The sequence below is a fragment of the Carcharhinus amblyrhynchos genome, chromosome 9 (assembly GCF_965287045.1).
Source record: "Carcharhinus amblyrhynchos chromosome 9, sCarAmb.v2.hapA, whole genome shotgun sequence".
NCBI lineage: Eukaryota > Metazoa > Chordata > Chondrichthyes > Carcharhiniformes > Carcharhinidae > Carcharhinus > Carcharhinus amblyrhynchos.
Window position 1 is genome coordinate 67,192,294 of NC_137332.1, and position 20,992 is coordinate 67,213,285.

The 20,992-nt window shown below is 43.9% G+C and overlaps 1 protein-coding gene across 1 annotated transcript; it reads right to left on the reverse strand.

The window, feature by feature from the left end:
• Nucleotides 1–686: 686 nt before the first annotated feature.
• On the reverse strand, nucleotides 687–6,292 carry LOC145348396 (regulator of G-protein signaling 21-like). The gene is made up of 5 exons (XM_080196616.1): nucleotides 6,133–6,292; nucleotides 4,853–4,948; nucleotides 3,950–4,011; nucleotides 2,483–2,649; nucleotides 687–1,330 (listed from the first exon to the last, which is right to left on the reverse strand). Exons 1-5 carry the CDS (start codon nucleotides 6,243–6,245, stop codon nucleotides 1,073–1,075), a joined length of 696 nt encoding a protein of 231 aa, XP_080052742.1. The 5' UTR covers nucleotides 6,246–6,292; the 3' UTR covers nucleotides 687–1,072.
• Nucleotides 6,293–20,992: the final 14,700 nt, after the last annotated feature.

Genomic DNA, 20,992 nt, shown 5'->3' on the forward strand with positions numbered 1-20,992 from the left:
AATTTCTGGTAAAATCAAGTCCTACATTTCAAGTGCAGCCCAATTAAGGGTCTATAAAGCTGCAACATAACTTTCTAATTTTTAAACTCAATATCCTGGCCAATGAAGGCAAGCATGCCATATGACTTCTTGACTATCTTCTCCACCAGCATTGCCACTTTGAACGACCTGTATAGCTGTACACCCAGATCCCTTTGCCTATCAATACTATTAAAGGATTCTGCCATTTAATATATATACACACTTGTTGAGGGCCAGTCAAGTGAAGTATTTCATTTGCCTTTTGCATGGTCATGGAGGAGCGCAGAAGAGGTCCTTTTAGCCTCACAAAAGTAAGTAGGTTTAGACCTTCTCTAATCACTGGCAACATCCCCTGAGGGCAGCCTGGGGCCGCTAAATTTTTCAGCAGGCCAATAATCACTTCACAGCACCTTCTTGGGCTATTCCAGATGGGATACTGGCTGGTGGTATGGGCTTGTTGTGACACCAATCTGTCATAGACAGTTGGAAAATGAACCTGGCAGCACTACTTAACCACTAGAAACCTGAAAATAAATGCTTTACCTCAGGTTAAATGAAGCTCTAAGCGGACACCAGAAAGGGTTCGGAATAGAAGAGTTGTAAAACAAAGAAGGGAAGAGAGTTAATTCAAGAAATAAATGCAGTAAAAATATATTTTCCATTTAATGAAAGTTAACAACACCAGTCTATTGACTCTTTCATCAGCACTGCACTATAATGCACACATACAAGAACCAGCGATAGCACAGGACAAATATTAAATATGTTAACATCACAAAAAAATAATTTACACACAGATTAAGATTTACAATTATTTTAGGTATTAGTATCTCAAATGTCATTAAATTAACAGTGCATTTTTTAATATAATTGCATGATTCACTAAAACATTCTTTGAATGATCCAGTAACAAACTTGAGGTCCTACTAATGATGTGCACTCCCAGGTAAATCCTGAGGTTTGGGGAGGGAGTTGAAGTGAAGGCCAGAAAGGCTCAATTCCCACTCATCACAATAGCGTCTTTTAAATATGAAATCATTTCTCTGTCTGTTTAAAGCCAGGCAGTGAACTCTGCCTGCGTTTGAAGGAGACCTGTTGACGAGAAGGAGTGGGATCGTCGCCTGTACCCATGGTTCTCCACCTGTGACGGCTTTAACAAATCTTTGTAGAGATCGGATTTGAGGAACCTGGGGTAAGAGTCTTTCTCCATCAGCATGTGCACTTTTCTCTGTGCCAAGTCAAAAGAAGACAAAGTGGGTTGTAAAATGTTCTTCTTGGTCACTTCTTTGGTATGAAAGTCAATGTTCACCTTTAAAATAAATGGATAGAGTGATTAATATATGTGCAGCACTGAGATAAAAGATTAATCCAGTTAAACTGTAAGTGAATGGCACAATAAAGCATTTGTACCATTTGTATTGCACCCAACATTCAAAACTACATTCAGCTTGAAGAAGCCACATGAATAAATGGTGAGAACATGCACTAATGTTTGCTTGTACTGTAGTTAAATATAACGTTCAGTCCTTGCATCATTTCCAATCCAGTGTGCAAACCAATATTTCCACTCCAAAAATAACTCAATTAGCTAATGTCTGTTGTGGTCTTTAAAAAGGTGAAGAGGAGGCAGGGTGGATGATTGCTTTTAGTCATCCAAGGTTCTTGCTCTAAAACGAGCCAATGAAGCATACAATAGTCTCAGAAGCAGGCTCTTAGGCTTGGCTTCTTCCTATAAATGACATTGTAAAAGGATTATTTTATCACCCTACTAACAGGATGCTGGATCTCCCAATTTTCTGGTGATTCAGTTTTTTGGTTAATATTTTATCGCAATGCTACTATTTTGCACAATGGAGTGCACTCTATACATTGGAAAGCACTCATCCAGCTGACAATGTTTGTGATGATACTGTGCCTTTAAGAAATGTATGTGTATCATGGTTCTTGTGAAGGATTTTTGTTTAGAAGTCAGTTCTATTTACCTAGCACTTTCCTATAACCTAATGGTTAGAGTGTTTATTTTAATCTGGGCTAATGCAGTTTAGTTATTTTAGCATTTTCAAAGTGGGGTTTGATTAGGTTAATTGACAGAAAAATCATGTGACTGGGCAGAGGTGGACTTAGAGAGAAACAAGCACCCAGTTACTGTTTTGAATCTTTACAGAGCAGTAGCTCTTTCTGTTTAGGACCTGCCAAAAAAAATAGATCTCCTTCTAAGTTCTGCTAATTGAAGATAGATCTTTCTCTGGATGCTGTGCCTGGAAGACAAAAGTCTCTGTATCTCTGTCCAGAGATGTTAAGAGGCTGGAAGCCTAGCACCCCATGTAAGCCTGTGTATTTTTGCTAACGGATTATCAGAAGAGGTTTACTTCTGTGGGGATATCGGTTAAATTGGATAAAGATAAAGTTTGTAAACCAAATGAGCTTAAACTTATTATTGCATACACAATTGGCCCCTTACCTCTTTTGGAGCATCAGTTTCTATGAAATCCGAATAGATTTTCTTTGCTTTGGAAGCTAGTTTTGCAGGAGACTTGGTTTTCTTGTAGTCCTCACAGGCCATCCAGAATTCAATATTCTCCTCACTGTACTCTGATTGCAGGAAAGTGCGAAAGAGATCCAAACCAGCTAGGAGGAGAAGAGAACAAAGTATGACTGACTGTAAAGACTGATTCAACCTGCTTGAGTTAAGTTAATTACTTTAGTCTGAAAACCAACTTGTTACTATAGTTTATCACAGAACCCCTACAGTGCAGAATGAGGCCATCTGGCCCATCGACTTTGCACCGACTCTCCAAAACGGCATCCCACCCATGCCCTTTCCTCTGCCCTATCCCTGTAACCCCATGCATTTACCATGGCCAATGCATTTAACCTGCATATCTTTCAACTTTGGGTGGAAACCAGAGCACCCAGAGGAGAAAGGCAATTTCATAACATAAGCTATTTTTCCCAAGAGTTTGACCCTCAAATTTTAAAGAAACAAGAACAAATCATCTGGTATTTTGAAATCAGACCCACAATACAAGTTTAACTGCGGGTCATTTGTGTACAGAAATACAGTGAATATGGATTGCACAGTAGAACCAAGTAAACTGAATTGAAAACATTTTGCAAGATGTTAACTTTTTTTTATTAATTCATGGGGCATGAGCATCACTGGCTGTTCAGTATTTATTATCCATCTTTAGTTGTCCTTGAACTGAGTGCCTTGCGCTGCCACGTCTGAGGAAAGTTGAGAATCAACCACATTGTTGTGGCTCTGGAGCACATGTAGGCCAGAAAAGGTAAGGACATCATTGAGCCAGATTGGTTTTTCTGAAAATTGACAATGGTTTCATCGTCATCAGTAGATTCTTAAACCCAGATATTTTTTATTGAATTCAAATTCCACCATTCCTTCATTGCGGGATTTGAATCCGTGTCTTTAGAACATTAGCTGAGTTGGATGGCACAGTGGTTACCACTGCTACCTCACAGCACCCCAAGGGCTCGGATTCAATTCCTGCCTTAGGTCACTGTCTGTGTGGTGTTTGCATGTTCTCCCCAAGCCTGCGTGGGTTTCTTTTGGGTGCTCTGGTTTCCTTCCACAGTCCGAGCATGTTCAGGTTAGGTGGATTGGTCATGTTAAATTGTCCCTTAGTGTCAGAGGGACTAGTTAGGGTAAATGCATGGGATTATGGAGAGAAGGCCTGGGTGGGATTGTGGTTGGTGCAGACTTGGTGGGCCAAATGACCTCCTTCTGCACTGAAGGATTCTATAATTCTAAACAGTTTCTGGATAAAACCATGAGACTGTTGTCTATCTAACGATAATACCACTAGGACATTGCACCATTAAACCTGTTTTTAAACATTTCAAGTCAGTCATTGGTTTCTGTAAATCCTTATTTTGTTTCTTTACCCAGAATTAATTGAGTGATACTTACATTTCTGTGCCAGGAGCTGGTCTAGCGATTTACCCCATTTTGATGGCTCTTCAAGGGGGGCACTAGGAGAGAAAAAAAGTAGTTTTTAAAATCTCAACTGATCAGAAGAAAACTGACAGGAATGGCTAACTGGATGACCAAGATGTCTGCTTGGCAGATATGAGAGATAATGCTCAGCATTGTAACTTCAGCAAGTTTGTGGATGCAAATGGAAAAAGTTTCGTTGAATTTTGCATGCTGCAGAAGAAAAAAAGATTCAATCTGAAACCTAACTCGCCCACTATAGCCACAAAAGCTGAGTGTGTGCACGAGTACACAAAAGCAGTTGAGACTTTGCTATTTACTTGCTGCAACAGAAACTGACCACTAATCTATTTTCCTGTTGTTTACAGCACGCACCTGCGCCAGTGATGGCTTTGACTGGTCCACTGATCAAATAAAGACAAAGGCTCTTAATGCAGATTTGAGGTAACCAAGAATTTTAAAAGCCATAAGACAACCTCAGCCCCTTCCTCCCCCACCTTTTTAATTCAGAAGCAGTCTTTCACCCCTAAACATTTGATATAGAAACAGACATGCTTAGGATCCCAAGTTGAGGCAATAGGAGGAAAATTTATTGCAATTTGCATCATTTAGTGGCTACATTTATTTATCTTCTGTCATCCTCAGACAAGAGAGCAGATGTGACTTTTTAAGTCTGCTAGTGTACAATGACAGGAAGAGACTATTCAGAGTTCAAAAACAATTGCTGACCACAAATGTGCAGCATTCACTTGCAAAGTATGATTTTACAGATCAGATCATTTTAAGCACAGAGTTATCCTTGGTTCAGTAGAAATATTAATTATTTAATATGCAATTAATAACAGCAGTTTGGAAAGGCAGTACTCTGGAAGAACTCACTTTGTTTTATCAGGTTTACTGGGCAATGGTATGAAGATTTCACGTGATTCCGCCTTCTGCAGGAGGAGGCTTAACCGATTCCGTTTCTCCTTAAGTCTGAAAAATGCGAAGTATAAAATTGTATTAGAAAAGACATGACAGGCAATAGTCTGGAAACAGTGCCATGTCACTATAACAGTGTACACTCCCTCACCCTTTCCTCCAGCTGAAGCAGAACCGCCTAAATTAATGTAACAAAATTTGCCAATACAGAATCCAAGACATTTGTAAGGAGGCTAGTGTAAGAAGTTTACAGCCAATGGAGGTAGGTAACAACTTTAACCCTCCCTATCCATTGGTGAAAAACATTGTTGAACACTGCCTTATTTTCCTCTCTATTGAATTCAATAGCGAACAACATGGGAAAGGGTGGGAGAGACAAGGGAACCAGCCTTCCAGCTGATCCCACAGATCTCTAGCTTGGGTAAATTGGGTTAAAAATCCCCCCACCCCACTCCACATTAGGCCAACTGGTACATGCTGTTGTTTCTGCTCCACAAGCCAGCTCCCTCATCTTACCCTTCCAGCCCTTTCTTCCTCAAGCACCTATTTAACTTCCCTTAATACATCGAAGCTGAATCATTCTTTGGAGCATGCAGCAAGTTTGGCATTGGCAACCCATCTGCATCCTTTATTGGGTTTATTCATGACTCTTTTATATACATGGTCTCTAGTATTTGAATCTTGACCATAAAACAGAGTCACACCCACAGAATATGAGTACTCTTCATTCCTTCTGCTCCTCTAAACCAACAGTCTACTAGCAGCAGCATAATTAACATCAGCTCCGATGAGCAAAGTTTGAGATTTCATTTCTGACTGTACTTGGAAGATAAAGCTTTTTTATAAAATGGCATAAAACAAATGTCAGCGTTGTTTCTGGTCTTCATTTGCACAACAATGGAACATATGCAGAAAAATGTCAACTTATTACTAAAGACATGTTTCCCAGATCACACACATTGTTGATATACTACTCTGTAATTTACACATTGCTATTTATTTCAGTTGAAACTACACCAATCTTGTGAGGAGTTCACATTAAAGGTACATTTTAAATACACATCCTTGTACACAAACAAGCTTATTGCAAAAAGAGAGAAGCCAATACTAATATTATCCCAGATCCAGGGATCTTCCTTGCCTCTCCATTGAAGTCAATGAAGAAGAACATGCAACAGGGTGGGGGAGACAATAGAATCACAGAATATTAAAAAGGCCACATTCTTCCATCAGCTTACCTGTGTTTATTCTCATCTTTCCCCATTTGGTTCTCCTGCTTGATGATCCTATAAGGCTCTTCTTTAGGAGCTGACAGGTTGAGCTGTGGGAACAGGAACAGCACAGTCTGCATGGTTACAGAATACAGGGCTGGAGCTTGCTGGTGTCAAACCACTTCTCCAATGCTCAGGTTGTAAGTATTCAGTTACTGCAGCTTCAGACAGGTTAAGAAGCTTTGAATCTGGTGACTTTGTCACAGCTTATTGGCTGCTCAGTGTGTTTGGACCCACCCAGTTCAATGACTTCAGCCAAAGGAAATCGGTGGTTGAGAGAAAACTTGCATTTATTAAGTGCTAACCTGCAACTTCTGACAAACCACAAAAATCATTTAGATGCTTCGTGTCTGACGTCAGCAGTTAAAAATACGCATTAGATTAGTCCGAACTCGAACTGCTTATCGATAATGATCAACAGAAATAAACTAGCCGCATATTGTGCAGCTGCGCAAACCGAGACTGTTGTTTTGATCACAGGTGGAGCGTATATCTTTGACAGGAGCAGCATACTTTTTGCAGAAAAAAACTGTTGTCTGGGGTAATGTCTGTCCTCATCCAGTTAATGAAAGCTGGGTTAGATATTTCATCAGCCAGATGAGACAGGAAGCAGACATGGGTGCAAGTTTCAGTTGTGGTTCCCTTAATGTCACACGATTCAGCCAAGACAGCAGTGAGACTGTGTTCCTGTGACATTTCAAAATGAACATCATCCTTGGATAATTTATCCTTACTAAAGTTGGATTGTTACATTCAATGTGCGAGTACTTTGAAGGATTTAGATGAGGGCTTGAAACGCCAAAGCATGCAAGGCTGTGGACCAAGTGCTGGAAAATGGGATTAGGATAGATAGGTGCTTGATGGCTAGCACAGACATAATGGGCCAAAGGGCCTCTTTCTGTGCTGTGAGGCTCTATGGCTATGACTTCAATGAGCTGTCTTCGTTAGAGAAGGCAACACTAAAGAAGGGGGTGTTACCCCGAAAGGAAAATAAAACAGCAAAACTGGGAAAAAGAATACTGGTCCGAACTGGTCTTGTATACTTTAAAATGGAACCAGTAAAATAGGGAAATAGGAATACTGCTCCGAACTGTTTACCTTCTGGGTAGCAAACTCATCGGGTAAAAATAGATAAAGAGGTGGCATTGTTAAAAAAAAAGACAGTCCTCAAATTGCTCAAATGGGATGCATCCCCGGATGGTAATTATAGAGGGTGTGGTCAGAATCTTCAAATCTCCTTGGATACAGGGGCAATGCCAACTAGAGATCTAGAGAACTGCAAATTATAGGATCCCTACAGTGCAGAAGGAGGCCATTCGGCCTATCAACTGTGCACCAGCAACAATCCCACCCAGACCTTATCCCCACAACTCCACATATTTACCCTGCTAGTCCCCCTGACACTAAGGGGCAATTTAGCCTGACCAATCAACCTAGACCACACATCTTTGGATTATGGGAGGAAACTGGAGCACGAGGAGGAAACCCACACAGACACTGGGAGAATGTGCAAACTCCACACAGACAGTGACTGAAGGGGAGAGTTGAACCTGGGTCCTTGGTGCTGTGAGGCATCAGTGTGTCACCGTGCCACTCTGTAACACCCCTGTTTAAAGGGAAATGGATAAACTGTACAACAGCAGACCAGTCAGCCTACTGTAACACCGGATACAGGAATAATTTTGCAGACAGTAACCTGTGATCTAACTAATTGATATTTGGAAAAAGTATGGGCTAATAAATGAAATTCAGCATAGATTCATTCAAGGCAAATTGTTTTGGACAAACCTTAAGGGGTATTTTGATGAAGGGAAGGTTGATGAGGGTATTTGACGTAGTGTTTCATAGTAGATTTGTTAGGAAAATAAGTCATTGACTTGATTTGATAAATGGGTTTGGGCTTCCTCCGACTCCTCCCACAGTCTAAAAATGTGCGGGTTAGATTGATTGGCTGTGCTAAAGTTGCCCCTTAGTGTCCTGAAATGCGTAGGTTAGAGGGACTAGTGAGTGGGTGGATATGGGGTAGGGCCTGGGTGGGATTGTGGTCAGTGCAGACTCGATAGGCTAAATGGCCTGCTTCTGCACTGCAGGGTTTCTAAGATTTTATGATTCTATGAAATGCTTGAAAGAGGATACTATTGCTAGGTTATGGGGTAAGAATGGGGCTAATTGGAGTGCTCTATCAAAGAACTTGCACTAGCATAATGGGCTGAATGGCCTCAAATGTTGTACGCAATTATTGTAGGTCATTCTGTTCAAATAATTTGTGTACATAATCCTTTGTAATGATATCCCATATGATAAAGGTCACTGAACGATTTGTACAGCCAATGTAAGACTGCTTTTGCATCACGGACGTGTCCGGCCTGCTGCTCAAGGACAGATTCAAGCTTGTGTTTTGTTTCATGCAGGATGGCTTGACCGCATTCACATCAGACTATTTCAGGCAGCAGCAGATTCTCATCTGTACCAGTAGGAGTAGGTGCTTACCACAGTATTAAGGATGTGGTCCAAAGATATGCGGGCTAGGTTGATTAGTCATGCTAAATTGCCCCTTAGTATCAGGAGGACTCGCGAGGGGAACGGATGGGGTTGTGGGGATAGGGCCTGGGTGGGATTGTGGTCGGTGCAGGCTCGATGGGCCAAATGATCTCCTTCTGCATTATAGGATCCTATGATTCCATGACTCTGCTCTGTTAGCAGTAACAAGGAAAAGATGCCTTGTTAGAGGGACTCTTCAATTCACGTTTGGCAATGGAACAAATGTTTTCTGTATGGCCGTAAGATGAGGGCCTGGATCCATGCTGGATCCACTTCATAACTCTGCTCAGCTTGAAACCACAGCTTTTAGCACGCTGTGGCCTGTATCATACTGTCTCTGCCACAAACCTCAGTACGGTGGGCAAGACCTTCATGTAAAGTTAAATCTGAAATAAGAAAAACAGAAATTTCTGGAAACGCTCAAAAGGTTAGGCAACGTATGGAAGGAGAAAGAGTTCCCTTTCAAGGCCGCCTGGCCTTTCATCAGAACTAGAAGTTAAAAATGTCATCAAGGAAAGGAGGAGGTCTGCGATGGTGTGGGAGGCAAAAGTGAACAAATCACAGAAGGAAGAGTGGTGCAAGGGGAAGGAGGCGCTGAGGGACACAGAGTTTTCAATGCTATGTTAGACTTCTTGAGCTGCCAGATGGGTGAACTGATCATATAGCACTGAGAGAAGCAGGGCATCTGAAACTTTGATAAACAATGGGATATATCTGGGGATGATTTACCCAGAGTCTTTCCTGCTGATGCTGGCAGCTCCTCCCAGATGGGATTTAACATGTAGTAATACGTCTGACAGGAGGCGTGCTGCCAGCCAGCCTACACTGAGATTGGGCCCTCTTTTTAAATGGCGCCCTGCCTCTGCATTCAGAGTGATCCCCCCTGCTGACAAGAGGTAAGAGGGGCATCCTCCTCTCCCCACCACTAAAACAACAAGTCACCCTCCCCCACATCACACAGGCATGAGGGTAAGCTGACCCCAACACCCTCATGTGGCATCCCCCCCCCACTCAGGTGCTCTGCCCCTCAAGCACTCCGTCAACTGCCCCCTTATCTGCCCCTCAGGCACCTCCACCAGATCTCCCACAATCACCCCATCAGACCCACCCCTCAGGCCAGCCCCTTTGCCAATGCCAACAGTGCATTTCGCCTTGGCACTAACACCCTGGCAGTGATATGCTGGGCTGGCATGTTGGACCCCATTGTGTTTCAAGGAGGTAAGGGCAAGCTTCAAAGGGAGGGCTCTCCAAAGGTCCTGAGGGCTGGGTAAGCTTGGCTGGGGGAAAGGAGTTGACCTCAGCATTCTTCCCCGGGGGGTTCCAATGTCTAGACTGCCATTTTAGCCCTGGGAAACATGAACATCATTCCTAGTATGGTGATTTCAGGCATCTCACCGATCACAATCTTTATTCCTGTCTGTCAACTGTGAAAACACTTTAACCTTCATGCCCTTTGGCAGACTTCCAAAATCCAGCAGTACTCCATGCAGCAGAAAGGATTCATCATTTTCTTGATGAAGCTGCAGGTGTGAGAATACCCTTTTCAAGCCATGTGACTGACAAGAAAAGTCAATTTCACTGGGGTGTGCAGGGATTTTCTTTTCCACAGCTGCTCACTCAACCCTATTCTTTCACATAACATTTACTTAAAGTCTCCGAGCCTGCACAGAAAGCGCAAAGTCTTTGAAATCCCTTCAAAGGCTTTTAAAAACCTGTTTTCATTCAATTTCAGCCCAGACCTTTTAATGCTACTTTGATTGACAACTTAATGGTTTTTAGACAGTATGCAGGCATGATTGTTTTTTGATCGTTCCCATCAAGATTGAATGCATTTCAAGTACTCCCTCCATTGTTCCTAACCACAATGTTCATACAAAGGAGGATCTGAGAGCACTTAGCTGCTTTGAAGTTGCCTCTAGCTGCTCGAGTTCCAATGCACCAGGTCCACGATACTCATGCGCAGCATCAAAGGCTGCCTAAAGCAGATCCCTCTGGGGAGATGGGTGAATGGTGAGTGGGCTTTGAATCAGGCTTTAATCCTACTAATTATAGGAAATGAGCAGTTGGAATAATCAACAGGTTCCCACCCAGTCTGGATGGGAAATTGATCAGGGCCAGTAGGTGGACTGGGTGATTGACACAGATCAATATTTCCACCAAAAGCAAAGTGGGCTGGTGAATTCCACCTCTCCCCCCCACCCCTACCACCCATAATGTATCTCTTTAACCAATGACATTTAAAGCTTGTTAAATAAACCTAAGAGGGATTGAGAAAGAAGCTAACTGAGAATGAGTAGACTTGATGCCAAATCAGATACTGAAATGGAAATGAGACAAGGGATGATAAAGGCATTGGAGTTTGCTGTACATAACGCGTCTGCTTCATTTCCTATCTTACGATAGCAGCTAAATTTCGAAAGCACTTCATTAGCGGAAAGCAATTTGAGACATCCTGAAGTTGTGACAGACGCCACACACAAGCTTCAGTCTTTCCTCCTTTAATTGAAAGGTTGGGAGACCTAAAGAGAAGTAAAATTTACCCCAGTGACTGAACGGTGGCAACAAAAACAGAAAACACTGGAAAATCTCAGCAGGTCTGACAGCAGCTGTAGGGAGAGAACAGAGCCAACATTTCAAGTCTGGATGACTCTTCGTCAGGGCTGAGAGCAAAAAGAATCAGTGGAGATGTATACGATGAGGGTGGGGGTGAGGGGGGGGGAGGGGAGTGGCAGGTTTGGGGGGGGGTTGCAGTTTAATGGGCCGAACAGTGGTTTTTAAAAACTGGAGTACACACAAGGTGGATAGTGGACATGCTTCTAGTTGAACCAAATCTTTGATGGGGCACTGCCAACACATATCATCACTCAGGCAGGTAGGGGTGGGACGTGAGGAGGCTGTTGGCAGTGCAAATAGGTGAAACCAAGCTGGAAGCCAGGGTTTGATGGGGGAGGTGATTCCGGGAAAGAAAGTCAGCAGAGCATCAATGGCGCTACAGATAAAATACAAAGAAAATTCCATAAATACTCAGCGGAGCAGGCAGCCCCTGCAGTCAGATAAACCAAGTTAACATTTCAGAATGATGACCTTTCATCCACCATTGACCCAAATCGTCAGGCAGGATTTTACAGCCTCACTCATCCTGAAACCGTAAAATGCCACCCCAGGTCAATGGACCATTCCATAGTCCACCTCTCATCCGCTGCGATTCCCGTGGTGGGTGGGATGGTAAAATTCCGGGCGTCAACTCTGTTTCCCTCTCCACAGATGTTGCCTGGCCTGCTGAGTGTTCCCTGTATTTTCTCTTTCCTTTTTATTTTCAGATTACCAATGTGTGTATCATTTCGCAATTTAAAAGAAAGAAGTTTGGACTCTTTCCCGAGTGACCTCCAGCAGTCCTTGAATAGACCATATTCAGAGTTTTCCCATCTGCCACGGGAATCATAGCAGGTGGGACACGGACTGAGTGAAGGTCCATTGACCTCCGGCAGGAGATTGCAATTTCGAGGCGAGCATGGCAGGGAAATCCCACCCCACAGGTCAATTAATGACTGACACCATTGTGTGTGCGTGTGTAGGGATGTATGTGCGTGTGTTGGGGTATGTGTGTGAGTGTAGGGGGGGTATGTGTGTGTTGGTGTGTGTGTGTGTGTGTGTGTAGGAGCGTGTGTCTGTATTGGCATGTGTAGGTGTGTGTGTGTGCGGAGGGAGTGTGGGGCATGTGTATATGTGTGTGTAGGTGTGTGTGTGTGTGTGTAGGGGTGTGTGTAGGTGTGTGTGTAGGGACAAGTGTGCGTGTAGGGGGCATGTGGGGTGTGTGTGTGTGTGTAGGTGTGTGTAGGGGTGTGTGTGTGTGTAGGGGGTGTGTGTGTGTAGGCATGTGTGTGTGTAGGCATGTGTGTGTGTAGCGGTGTGTGTGTGTAGCGGTGTGTGTGTGTAGCGGTGTGTGTGTAGCAGCGTGTGTGAGTGTGTATGTGTGTAGGTGTGTGTGTGTGTGTAGCAGGGTGTGTGAGTGTGTGTGTGTAGGCATGTGTGTGTGTATGTGTGTGTGTGTAGCGGTGTGTGTGCGTGTGTGTGTGTGTGTGTGTGTAGCGGTGTGTGTGTAGCAGCGTGTGTGAATGTGTGTGTGTGTAGGCGTGTGTGTGTGTAGCAGGGTGTGTGAGTGTGTGTGTGTAGGCATGTGTGTGTGTGTAGCGGTGTGTGTGTGTGTGTGTGTGTGTGTGTGTGTGTGTAGTGGTGTGTGTGTAGCAGGGTGTCTGAGTGTGTGTGTGTGTGTGTGTGTGTGTGTGTGTGTGTGTGTGTGTGTGTGTGTGTGTGCTGGAGCCTAGGCACTGGAATCCTAGGATATTTTGCCCTAATTTATATATACTCAAGGCCCTTGCCAGAAAACTGTGTCAAGTAGCCTTGGGGATTTGGAGGGAGGAGGAGTGGGGAAGTGATGTTGGGGGAATGGGGGTGGGGGGATACGTGTGGGAGCTGTGGGATGCTCAGCAATAGACAATTCATTTCCAGGTTTTAACTGTTGTCTTTTGCATTTTCCAGCATGAACAGGGCAAGTGGAAGAAGAAAAATCTCCCCCAAAATGTCTTCTGCTTAAAGCAACAGATTCATCAGCAACATATGCTGTCTGAGACAAGAATTTGAGAATGAGTCATGTTTGGTGAGCTTACTGAGTAAAAGAATGGGTTTATGTGTATTGACTTTACCAATGTATTATTGAGGAAGGAACTGAATGGATACTTTATCTGTTAACAGAATCAAACCTTTGTAGCTTTAGCCATTTTGCCCTTCAGGTAATAAGCTTTCTCTGGGGTTCCGCAGTGCCACTTTACTGACTGTTTCTGAGATTGGGCCTAACCACAGCTTAACCAAAATGTTTGATCTTTCTCAAACATGCATGTCTTTGGAAATACACAACCCAAGCAATTGAAAAAGAAATGTTACCTTAAATTTGACCGCAGGCACATTAGAAACAGAGCCGGAATTCCCCTCCTCCGATATAAAACAGGTCTGTTGAATTAGCACTGACGCTTTGTTGTGGGGCGGGGATTTTGGGGAGAGCATCAGTTCCTGGAACCATCAAACTCACCCTATAATTCCACTGGGCTTTCTTCAAGTTAACTGGGCAAACTCACATTGGCTGTACACGACTTCTTAATAGGGAGAGCTTCCAATTATAGTAGAATCAGAGAATGATTCACCCCATCAGGATCTGTGCTATTTGTTAGGAAAACTAATGCCGATGACCATTCTGTGGAGCAGAACCAGAAGTCGGACTCCGTTGCCGGGGGCGTTGTGGCAATTTTGGCCAAGCAACTTACCAGAGCAGTGGTGGCCCTGAGGATAAAATAAAAACAGAGAATGCTGGAAATGCTTAGTAGTTCAGACAACATCTGCAGAGCCAGAAACTGAGTTAGCTTTTCAGGTCGATGACCTTTCAGCCGCTATCAACCTGAAATGTTAACTGCGTTTGTCTCTCTCCGCAGTTACTGCTTGATTTTATAGAGTCATAGAATCCTCACAGTGCAGAAAGAGGCCATTCAGCCCATCGAGTCAGCATCAACCACAATCCCACCCAACCCTTAGCCCATAGTCCCATGTGTTTACCTGCTGGTTCCCCTGACACTAAGTGGCAATTTATCCTGGCCAATCCACATAACCTACACATCTTTGGACTGTGGGGGGAAACTGGAGCACTCGGAAGAAACCCACGCAGACACGAGGAGACTATGCAAACTCCGCAGTGACCCAAGCCGGGAATTGAACTCAGGTCCCTAGTGCTCGGAGACAGCAGTGCTAACTACTGTGCCACCATGCTGATCCCGTTTGCTGAACATTCAAAGAACAAAGAACAAAAACAGCCTGGGAAACAGGCCCTTCGGCCCAACGAGCCCGCGCCGCCATTTTAACATTACCAGTCCCCCCCTCCACCCATGACCCTTATCTATTGTTTTATGGCATGCCACATTGAGGGAAACTAATTTAGGGGCAATTTATTACTGCCAATCAGCCTAATAGCACATCTTTGGGGTGTGGGAGGAAACCGGAGCACCCGGAGAAAACCCACGCAAGCACGGGGAGAATGCGCAAACTCCCACAGACACCGGCCCAAATCCATGTGTCTGCACAGCAAACAGTGATAGTCACTGAGCTGTCGTCTTGCCCAGCATCTGGTCCAGTTTAAGCACACACTAATGACATGAAGCACTAGGCCATTCTCGAACATTCAAGAGCAGCCAAGGTATGACCCGTCGCGTGTATGCCCCTCGTTGGACAACAAGGCGGACCAACTTAAAACCTGTGATTTAAAAGAGAAAAACATTATCATCATACCACATCCTTTTACATTACCAGGGATGTCCCAATGCTAATAAACCTTATTTAAAACAATCTCCTATATCCTCTCATCTCCAACCCACTCATGTGCCTGTCTAAGTTACTCTTAAACAACTCCAGCGTGCTTGCCTCCACCACCTTGCTTGGCAGAGCATTCCATACCCCCACTACCCTCTGTGTGAGAAACCTCCCTCTAATACCTGTGTTATACCTCTCCCCCCTCACCTTAAGCCCATGGCCCCTCGTACTGTGTGTCTCTAACATAGGAAATAGCTTACCTCTGTTTACTCTATCTAAACCCTTCATAATCTTATATACCTCTATTAGATCCCCCCTCAGTCGCTGTCTTTCAAGGGAAAACAGCCCCAATTTGCTCAATGTTTCCTCATAACCCAGTCCTTCCATACCAGGCAACATCCTGATAAACCTCCTCTGCACGCTCTCCAGAGTCTCCACATCCTTCCGGTAGTAAGGCGACCAGAACTGGACGCAGTACTCTAAATGCGGCCTAACCAACATTCTATACAACTGCAACATTAGAGTCCAGCTCTTATACTCTATACCCCTTCCTATAAAGGCTAACACACCATAGGCTTTCTTCACCACACTCTCCACTTGTACTGCCACCTTCAAAGACTTGTGCACTTGCACCCCCAGGTCTCGCTGCGTTTCTATACTCTTTAGAGGCTTACCCTTTATCATATAACTCCCCCCTACATTATTCCGGCCAAAATGCATCACCTCACATTTATCCGGATTAAACTCCATTTGCCATATATGTGCCCAATATACCAGCCTATCAATATCCCGCTGTATTGCCAGACACTGCTCCTCACTGCCTGCCAATCCAGCCATCTTAGTGTCATCAGCAAGTTTGCTGATCACACCACCTACTCCCTCTTTCAAGTCATTTATATACACTACAAAGAGAAGAGGTCCCAGTACTGAGCCCTGTGGCACACCACTAGTGACAGACCTCCAGCTAGAAAAGGACACCTCCACTACTACACTCTGTGTCTCCTCTTAGCCAGCCAGTTCTCAAACCATCTGGATACCTGGCCACGTATCCCACAGCATTTTCTGTTTTTATTTCAGATTTCCAGCAACCGCAGTCAGTTCCAGATCAGTCCCGCTCCCCTGTTCTTTCCCCACAGCCTTGGCAGCCTCAGGACTTTCTTCTCTTTCAGTGTTTATCTTATTCCCTTTCGGAAGTTGCGATTGAATCTGCTTCCAACTGCCTTTTTGGGAAGTGCATCCAAGATCATAAAACTCGCTACATCATTTTCTTTCTCCCTTCTTGTTTCTTTATGGTAAAATACTTTTCAACGCAATTTAACTGGAATGGCCCCAATTGGGGGAAAGGAAAAGTTATCTGAAATGAGTTATGTATCACAATGATGTGATGCTCAAATGATGTAACGCAAGTGTTTACATCCAAGAATCATGTATCAGATTTTCCCATCATCATTCTCCTATGTCAGTTGACAGGGCATTAATGATCAGATAAAAGATACGTAATGTTCATTCCAGCTATGCTCACACACACAAAAGAAACTCGAACCAGGTCAGAGTTTGATCATCTTATGCAATAACCAATATTGATCCCTAAATCAACATTATTAAAACTGATGCTCTGTCCTTTAACACAATGCTGTGCACAAAATGGCTGCCAAGTTTCCTACAGTGACTGCACTTCAAAGGCAATGGTGTGGTGGTATTGTCACTGGGTTAATAATCCAGAGGTCCAGGGTAATCCTTTGGATTTGAATCCCACAATGGCAAATGGTTAAATTTAGAATTGGAAAATCTGGAATTAAAAGTCTAATGATGACCACAAAATCATCGTCAATTTTGGAACAACCCATTTGGGCCTGGCCTTGATGGGATTAGCCTGGGGCGGGACTAGCCAAGGTGGTCCTGGCCTAGGTGGGATCAGTCTGGGACGTGACTGGCCAGGGGGGCCCTGGCCGGGGTTAGAATGCCCATCATTATTTTGCCCCAGTTCAGCACCTTGGTCTGTTTTATTATTATTTTATTCTTTTCCTTAAAACATCCTGGCTGAGACCTGGAAGTGATGTGGAATACTGTTTTATAGGCTCTAGGGATTTTCATAAGAACATAAGAACATAAGAAATAGGAGCAGGAGTAGGCCATCTAGCCCTTCATAAGATCATCAATAAGATCATGGCTGATCTGTCGTGGCTCAGTTCCACTTTCCCACTTTCTCCCCATAACCCTTAATCCCCTCGCCTATCAAAAACCCATCAACCTGCGTCTTAAAAATATTTAGCGAAGCAACTTCTGCCACCTTAACGGGCAGAGAATTCCAGAGATTCACCACCCTTTGAGTGAAGAAGTTCCTCCTCAACTCCGTTCTAAACCGCACCCCCTTTATCTTGAGGCTGTGCCCCCTAGTCCTACTGTCCTTTCTGAGCGGGAAGAGTCTCTCCACCTCTATCCTATCCATCCCATTCATCATCTTATATGTCTCAATGAGATCTCCCCTCATTCTTCTAAACTCTAACGAGTACAAGCCTAGTTTATTCAGCCTCTCCTCATAGCTCAACCCCCTCAACTCCGGTATCAGCCTAGTAAACCTCCTCTGCACTCCCTCCAGCCAAAATATCCTTGCGTAAGTACGGCGACCAAAGCTGCACACAGTACTCCAGCTGCGGCCTCACCAATGCCCTATACAGCTGCAGCAAGACCTCCCTACTTTTATATTCAATCCCCCTCGCTATGAAGGCCAGCATCCCATTCGCCTTCCTGACCACTTGCTGCACCTGCAAGCTGGGTTTTTGCGACTCATGCACAAGGACCCCGAGGTCCCTCTGCACCGTCGCCTGCTGCAGTTTTTCGCCCCGTAAGTAATAGTCCTTCCTACCATTATTCCTACCAAAGTGGACCACCTCACACTTGCCAACATTAAATTCCATTTGCCAGTTCCTGGCCCATTTGCCCAGCCTATCTAGATCCTTCTGCAGACTCTCCACACCCTCCGCGCAATTTGCCGTTCCACCAATCTTGGTGTCATCAGCAAATTTCGACACCATACACTCGGTTCCCTCCTCCAGATCATCTATATAAATGGTAAATAGCTGATGCCCCAGCACCGACCCCTGGGGCACTCCACTAGTCACCAACCGCCAATCCAAATAGCACCCATTAACCCCCACTCTCTGTCTCCTATTTGACAACCAATCCTCTATCCATGCTAACACCCTACCCCCAACTCCATGCCCCCTTACCTTCTGCAATAACCTCTTGTGAGGCACCTTGTCAAACACCTTCTGAAAATCCAGAAAGACCACATCCACCGGCTCTCCTCTATCCACCGCCCTAGACACATCCTCATAGAACTCCAGTAAATTTGTCAGACACGACTTCCCTTTAACGAAACTGTGCTGCGTCTGCTCTATCAAGCAATTCCCCTCAAGATGCCTCGCTATTTCCTCCTTGATGACGGATTCTAACATTTTACCTACAACAGACGTTAAACTAACCGGCCTATAATTCCCTGCCTTTTGCCTGGCACCCTTCTTAAACAACGGCGTAACATTAGCCGCTTTCCAATCTTCCGGCGCTTCCCTGGAATCCAGTGACGTTTGGAAAATAACCACCAAGGCATCCACTATCACCTCTGCCATTTCTTTCAGAACCCTCGGATGCATTCCACCCGGTCCTGGGGACTTGTCCACAATCAGTCCCTCCAGTCTGTCGAGTACCGCCTCTCTAGTAACAATAATGTCATTGAGACCTTCCAGTCCTACCACCTTTCCATCGCTAACACCCGGCAAATTATTCACGTCTTCCTCCGTGAAGACCGAAACAAAAAAGTTATTCAAGACCTCAGCCATTTCCCCATCCCCTACCACTAAGTCCCCCCTCTCATCCTCTAAGGGTCCAACATTCACCCTAGTCAGCCTCTTCCTTTTTATATATTTATAAAAACTCTTGCTATCCTTTTTTATATTAAGCGCTAGCCCAGCTTCATAGTTTCTCCTACCCTTCTTTATCAACCTCTTTGTCAATCTTTGTTGACATTTAAACCTCTCCCAATCCTCTTCTCGCCCACTACTCTTAGCTACTCTAAATGCTTCCGCTTTTAATTTAACGCTTTCCTTCACCTCCTTTGTTATCCACGGCTTATTACCCCTCCTCCTACGGTCCTTTTTAACCATCGGAATAAATTTCTGCTGAGCACCAAGAAAGGTCTCCTTTCAGATCCTCCACTGCTCCTCAGCAGGTCTACCTTCCAACGCGCTCCCCCAGTCAACATTCGCCAATTCTTCTCTCATCCTACCGTACTCCCCTCTGTTCAAACAAAGGACGCGTGTCTGGGAACCCACTTTCTCCTCCTCCATCTGCACCAGAAACTCCACCATACAATGATCACTCTCCCCAAGAGGATCCTTCACCGCAAGGTCCCTAATTCTACCCGCCTCATTACATAACCTTTCAGGGTTTCCTGAATTCTAAAAAAAAGGCTCTAAATCCTCACCAAGATCATTGGTTGAAGAGTTTTTAACCATTGAATGTGACTTCTCTTGGTACTGGATAATGTATGTTCTTATACCTAATTAAAAAATATTGGCCATTATACGGTGATGTACAACAGCCAGCCTGATAAATGTTGGATAATTATTCTGTTCATAGAAATTCCATTCATCCCCATGTAAAGTAACTTCCTTTATACAATAGTTTAAATTAGAAAAGTCATTTTATCTTCTTCAGTGAATGAAAGCTGCCATTCATAGTATTCATAGGTCCCTAAGGAAAGTTTTCACTTGATGACAATTTAAACTCGCCTGGTTATGGAATTACTTCACTTTAATGTAGTGGTAATGTAGCATCATCTCCTCCATGTTCCCCATTTCAACTTGGGTGTCTAGAATTCTGGAGGCAGGAAAATCATTTTCTACACTGCACCATCCAATCCAGTTGGATTAAACCAAACACATTTCTTCCCACCCTTTCCCCGCAAGGTACTCTCTAAGCTGCAATAGGATTCAATATATCTCCAAATACTCACCCTGTTCACTCATTCAAATTTTCTTGGATGTATCAGAGCTGGATCCAGCCCTTGGCTCATCTGACATCCATACACAATAACAGAAATCAGCAGAAACTGCTTGCATTATTGATCCAACTCCCCAAGTGCTCCAAAACACCAAGATACCCTCACCAAGAACCAGGCTGTGTTTGCTGGACTCAGCACGTACCAAGGATTGACATTGGAATATAAATGCAAAGTATTTAACTGGAGTTCAGCTAAAGGCAGGAGACATTTCAATGAGGAATCAATCTCAGATTTACGCATGCTTTTGATGGTCTAATTTGTGCACTAAAGTTTTGCGATGCGGGAGAGGCAGCAAGAACTCTGGTACAGTAGCATCTTGCTCTGCTATAACTGAGTCTCCTGTAGATTTGTGTTCCAGTGCAGCACTGTAGTGCGGAGAAGACTGTGAGTCACCAACTCAACTGGAGGAGGTTGTGCGTAGGCAAGAAATTGTGGTGGAAAATCAGGGGAAATTGAAGTAAAACAACTAAAAGGGACAGAAGCAAAGAGGAGTGGATCGTGGGTTCAATAAAATAACATGAAGATCGAAGATTGATAACTAAACTCAGGGGAAAGAACCCAATTTGAATTATTAGAAATTATATAATCATGAAATTAGCCAAAAGGTTCAATGTAGGCAGTAGAAAGACTAGGAAGTATGCATATAATCATCATGAAGTTTCTAGTCACTATATAAAATGCTAAAATCAACCTTAATTTAACTGAGATTAGCTGATAGATTGATACGTAATCAGTGTACCTGTTTGCAAAAGCAGGGGTGTAAAAGGCCAAGGGGAGATGATTAAAGAGAAGGAGTGAGATACTGATGCAAGAAATGATGTTTTGGGTAACGGACTAAGAGCAAGTTGTGCTTATTAAATAATGCTTTCTGTC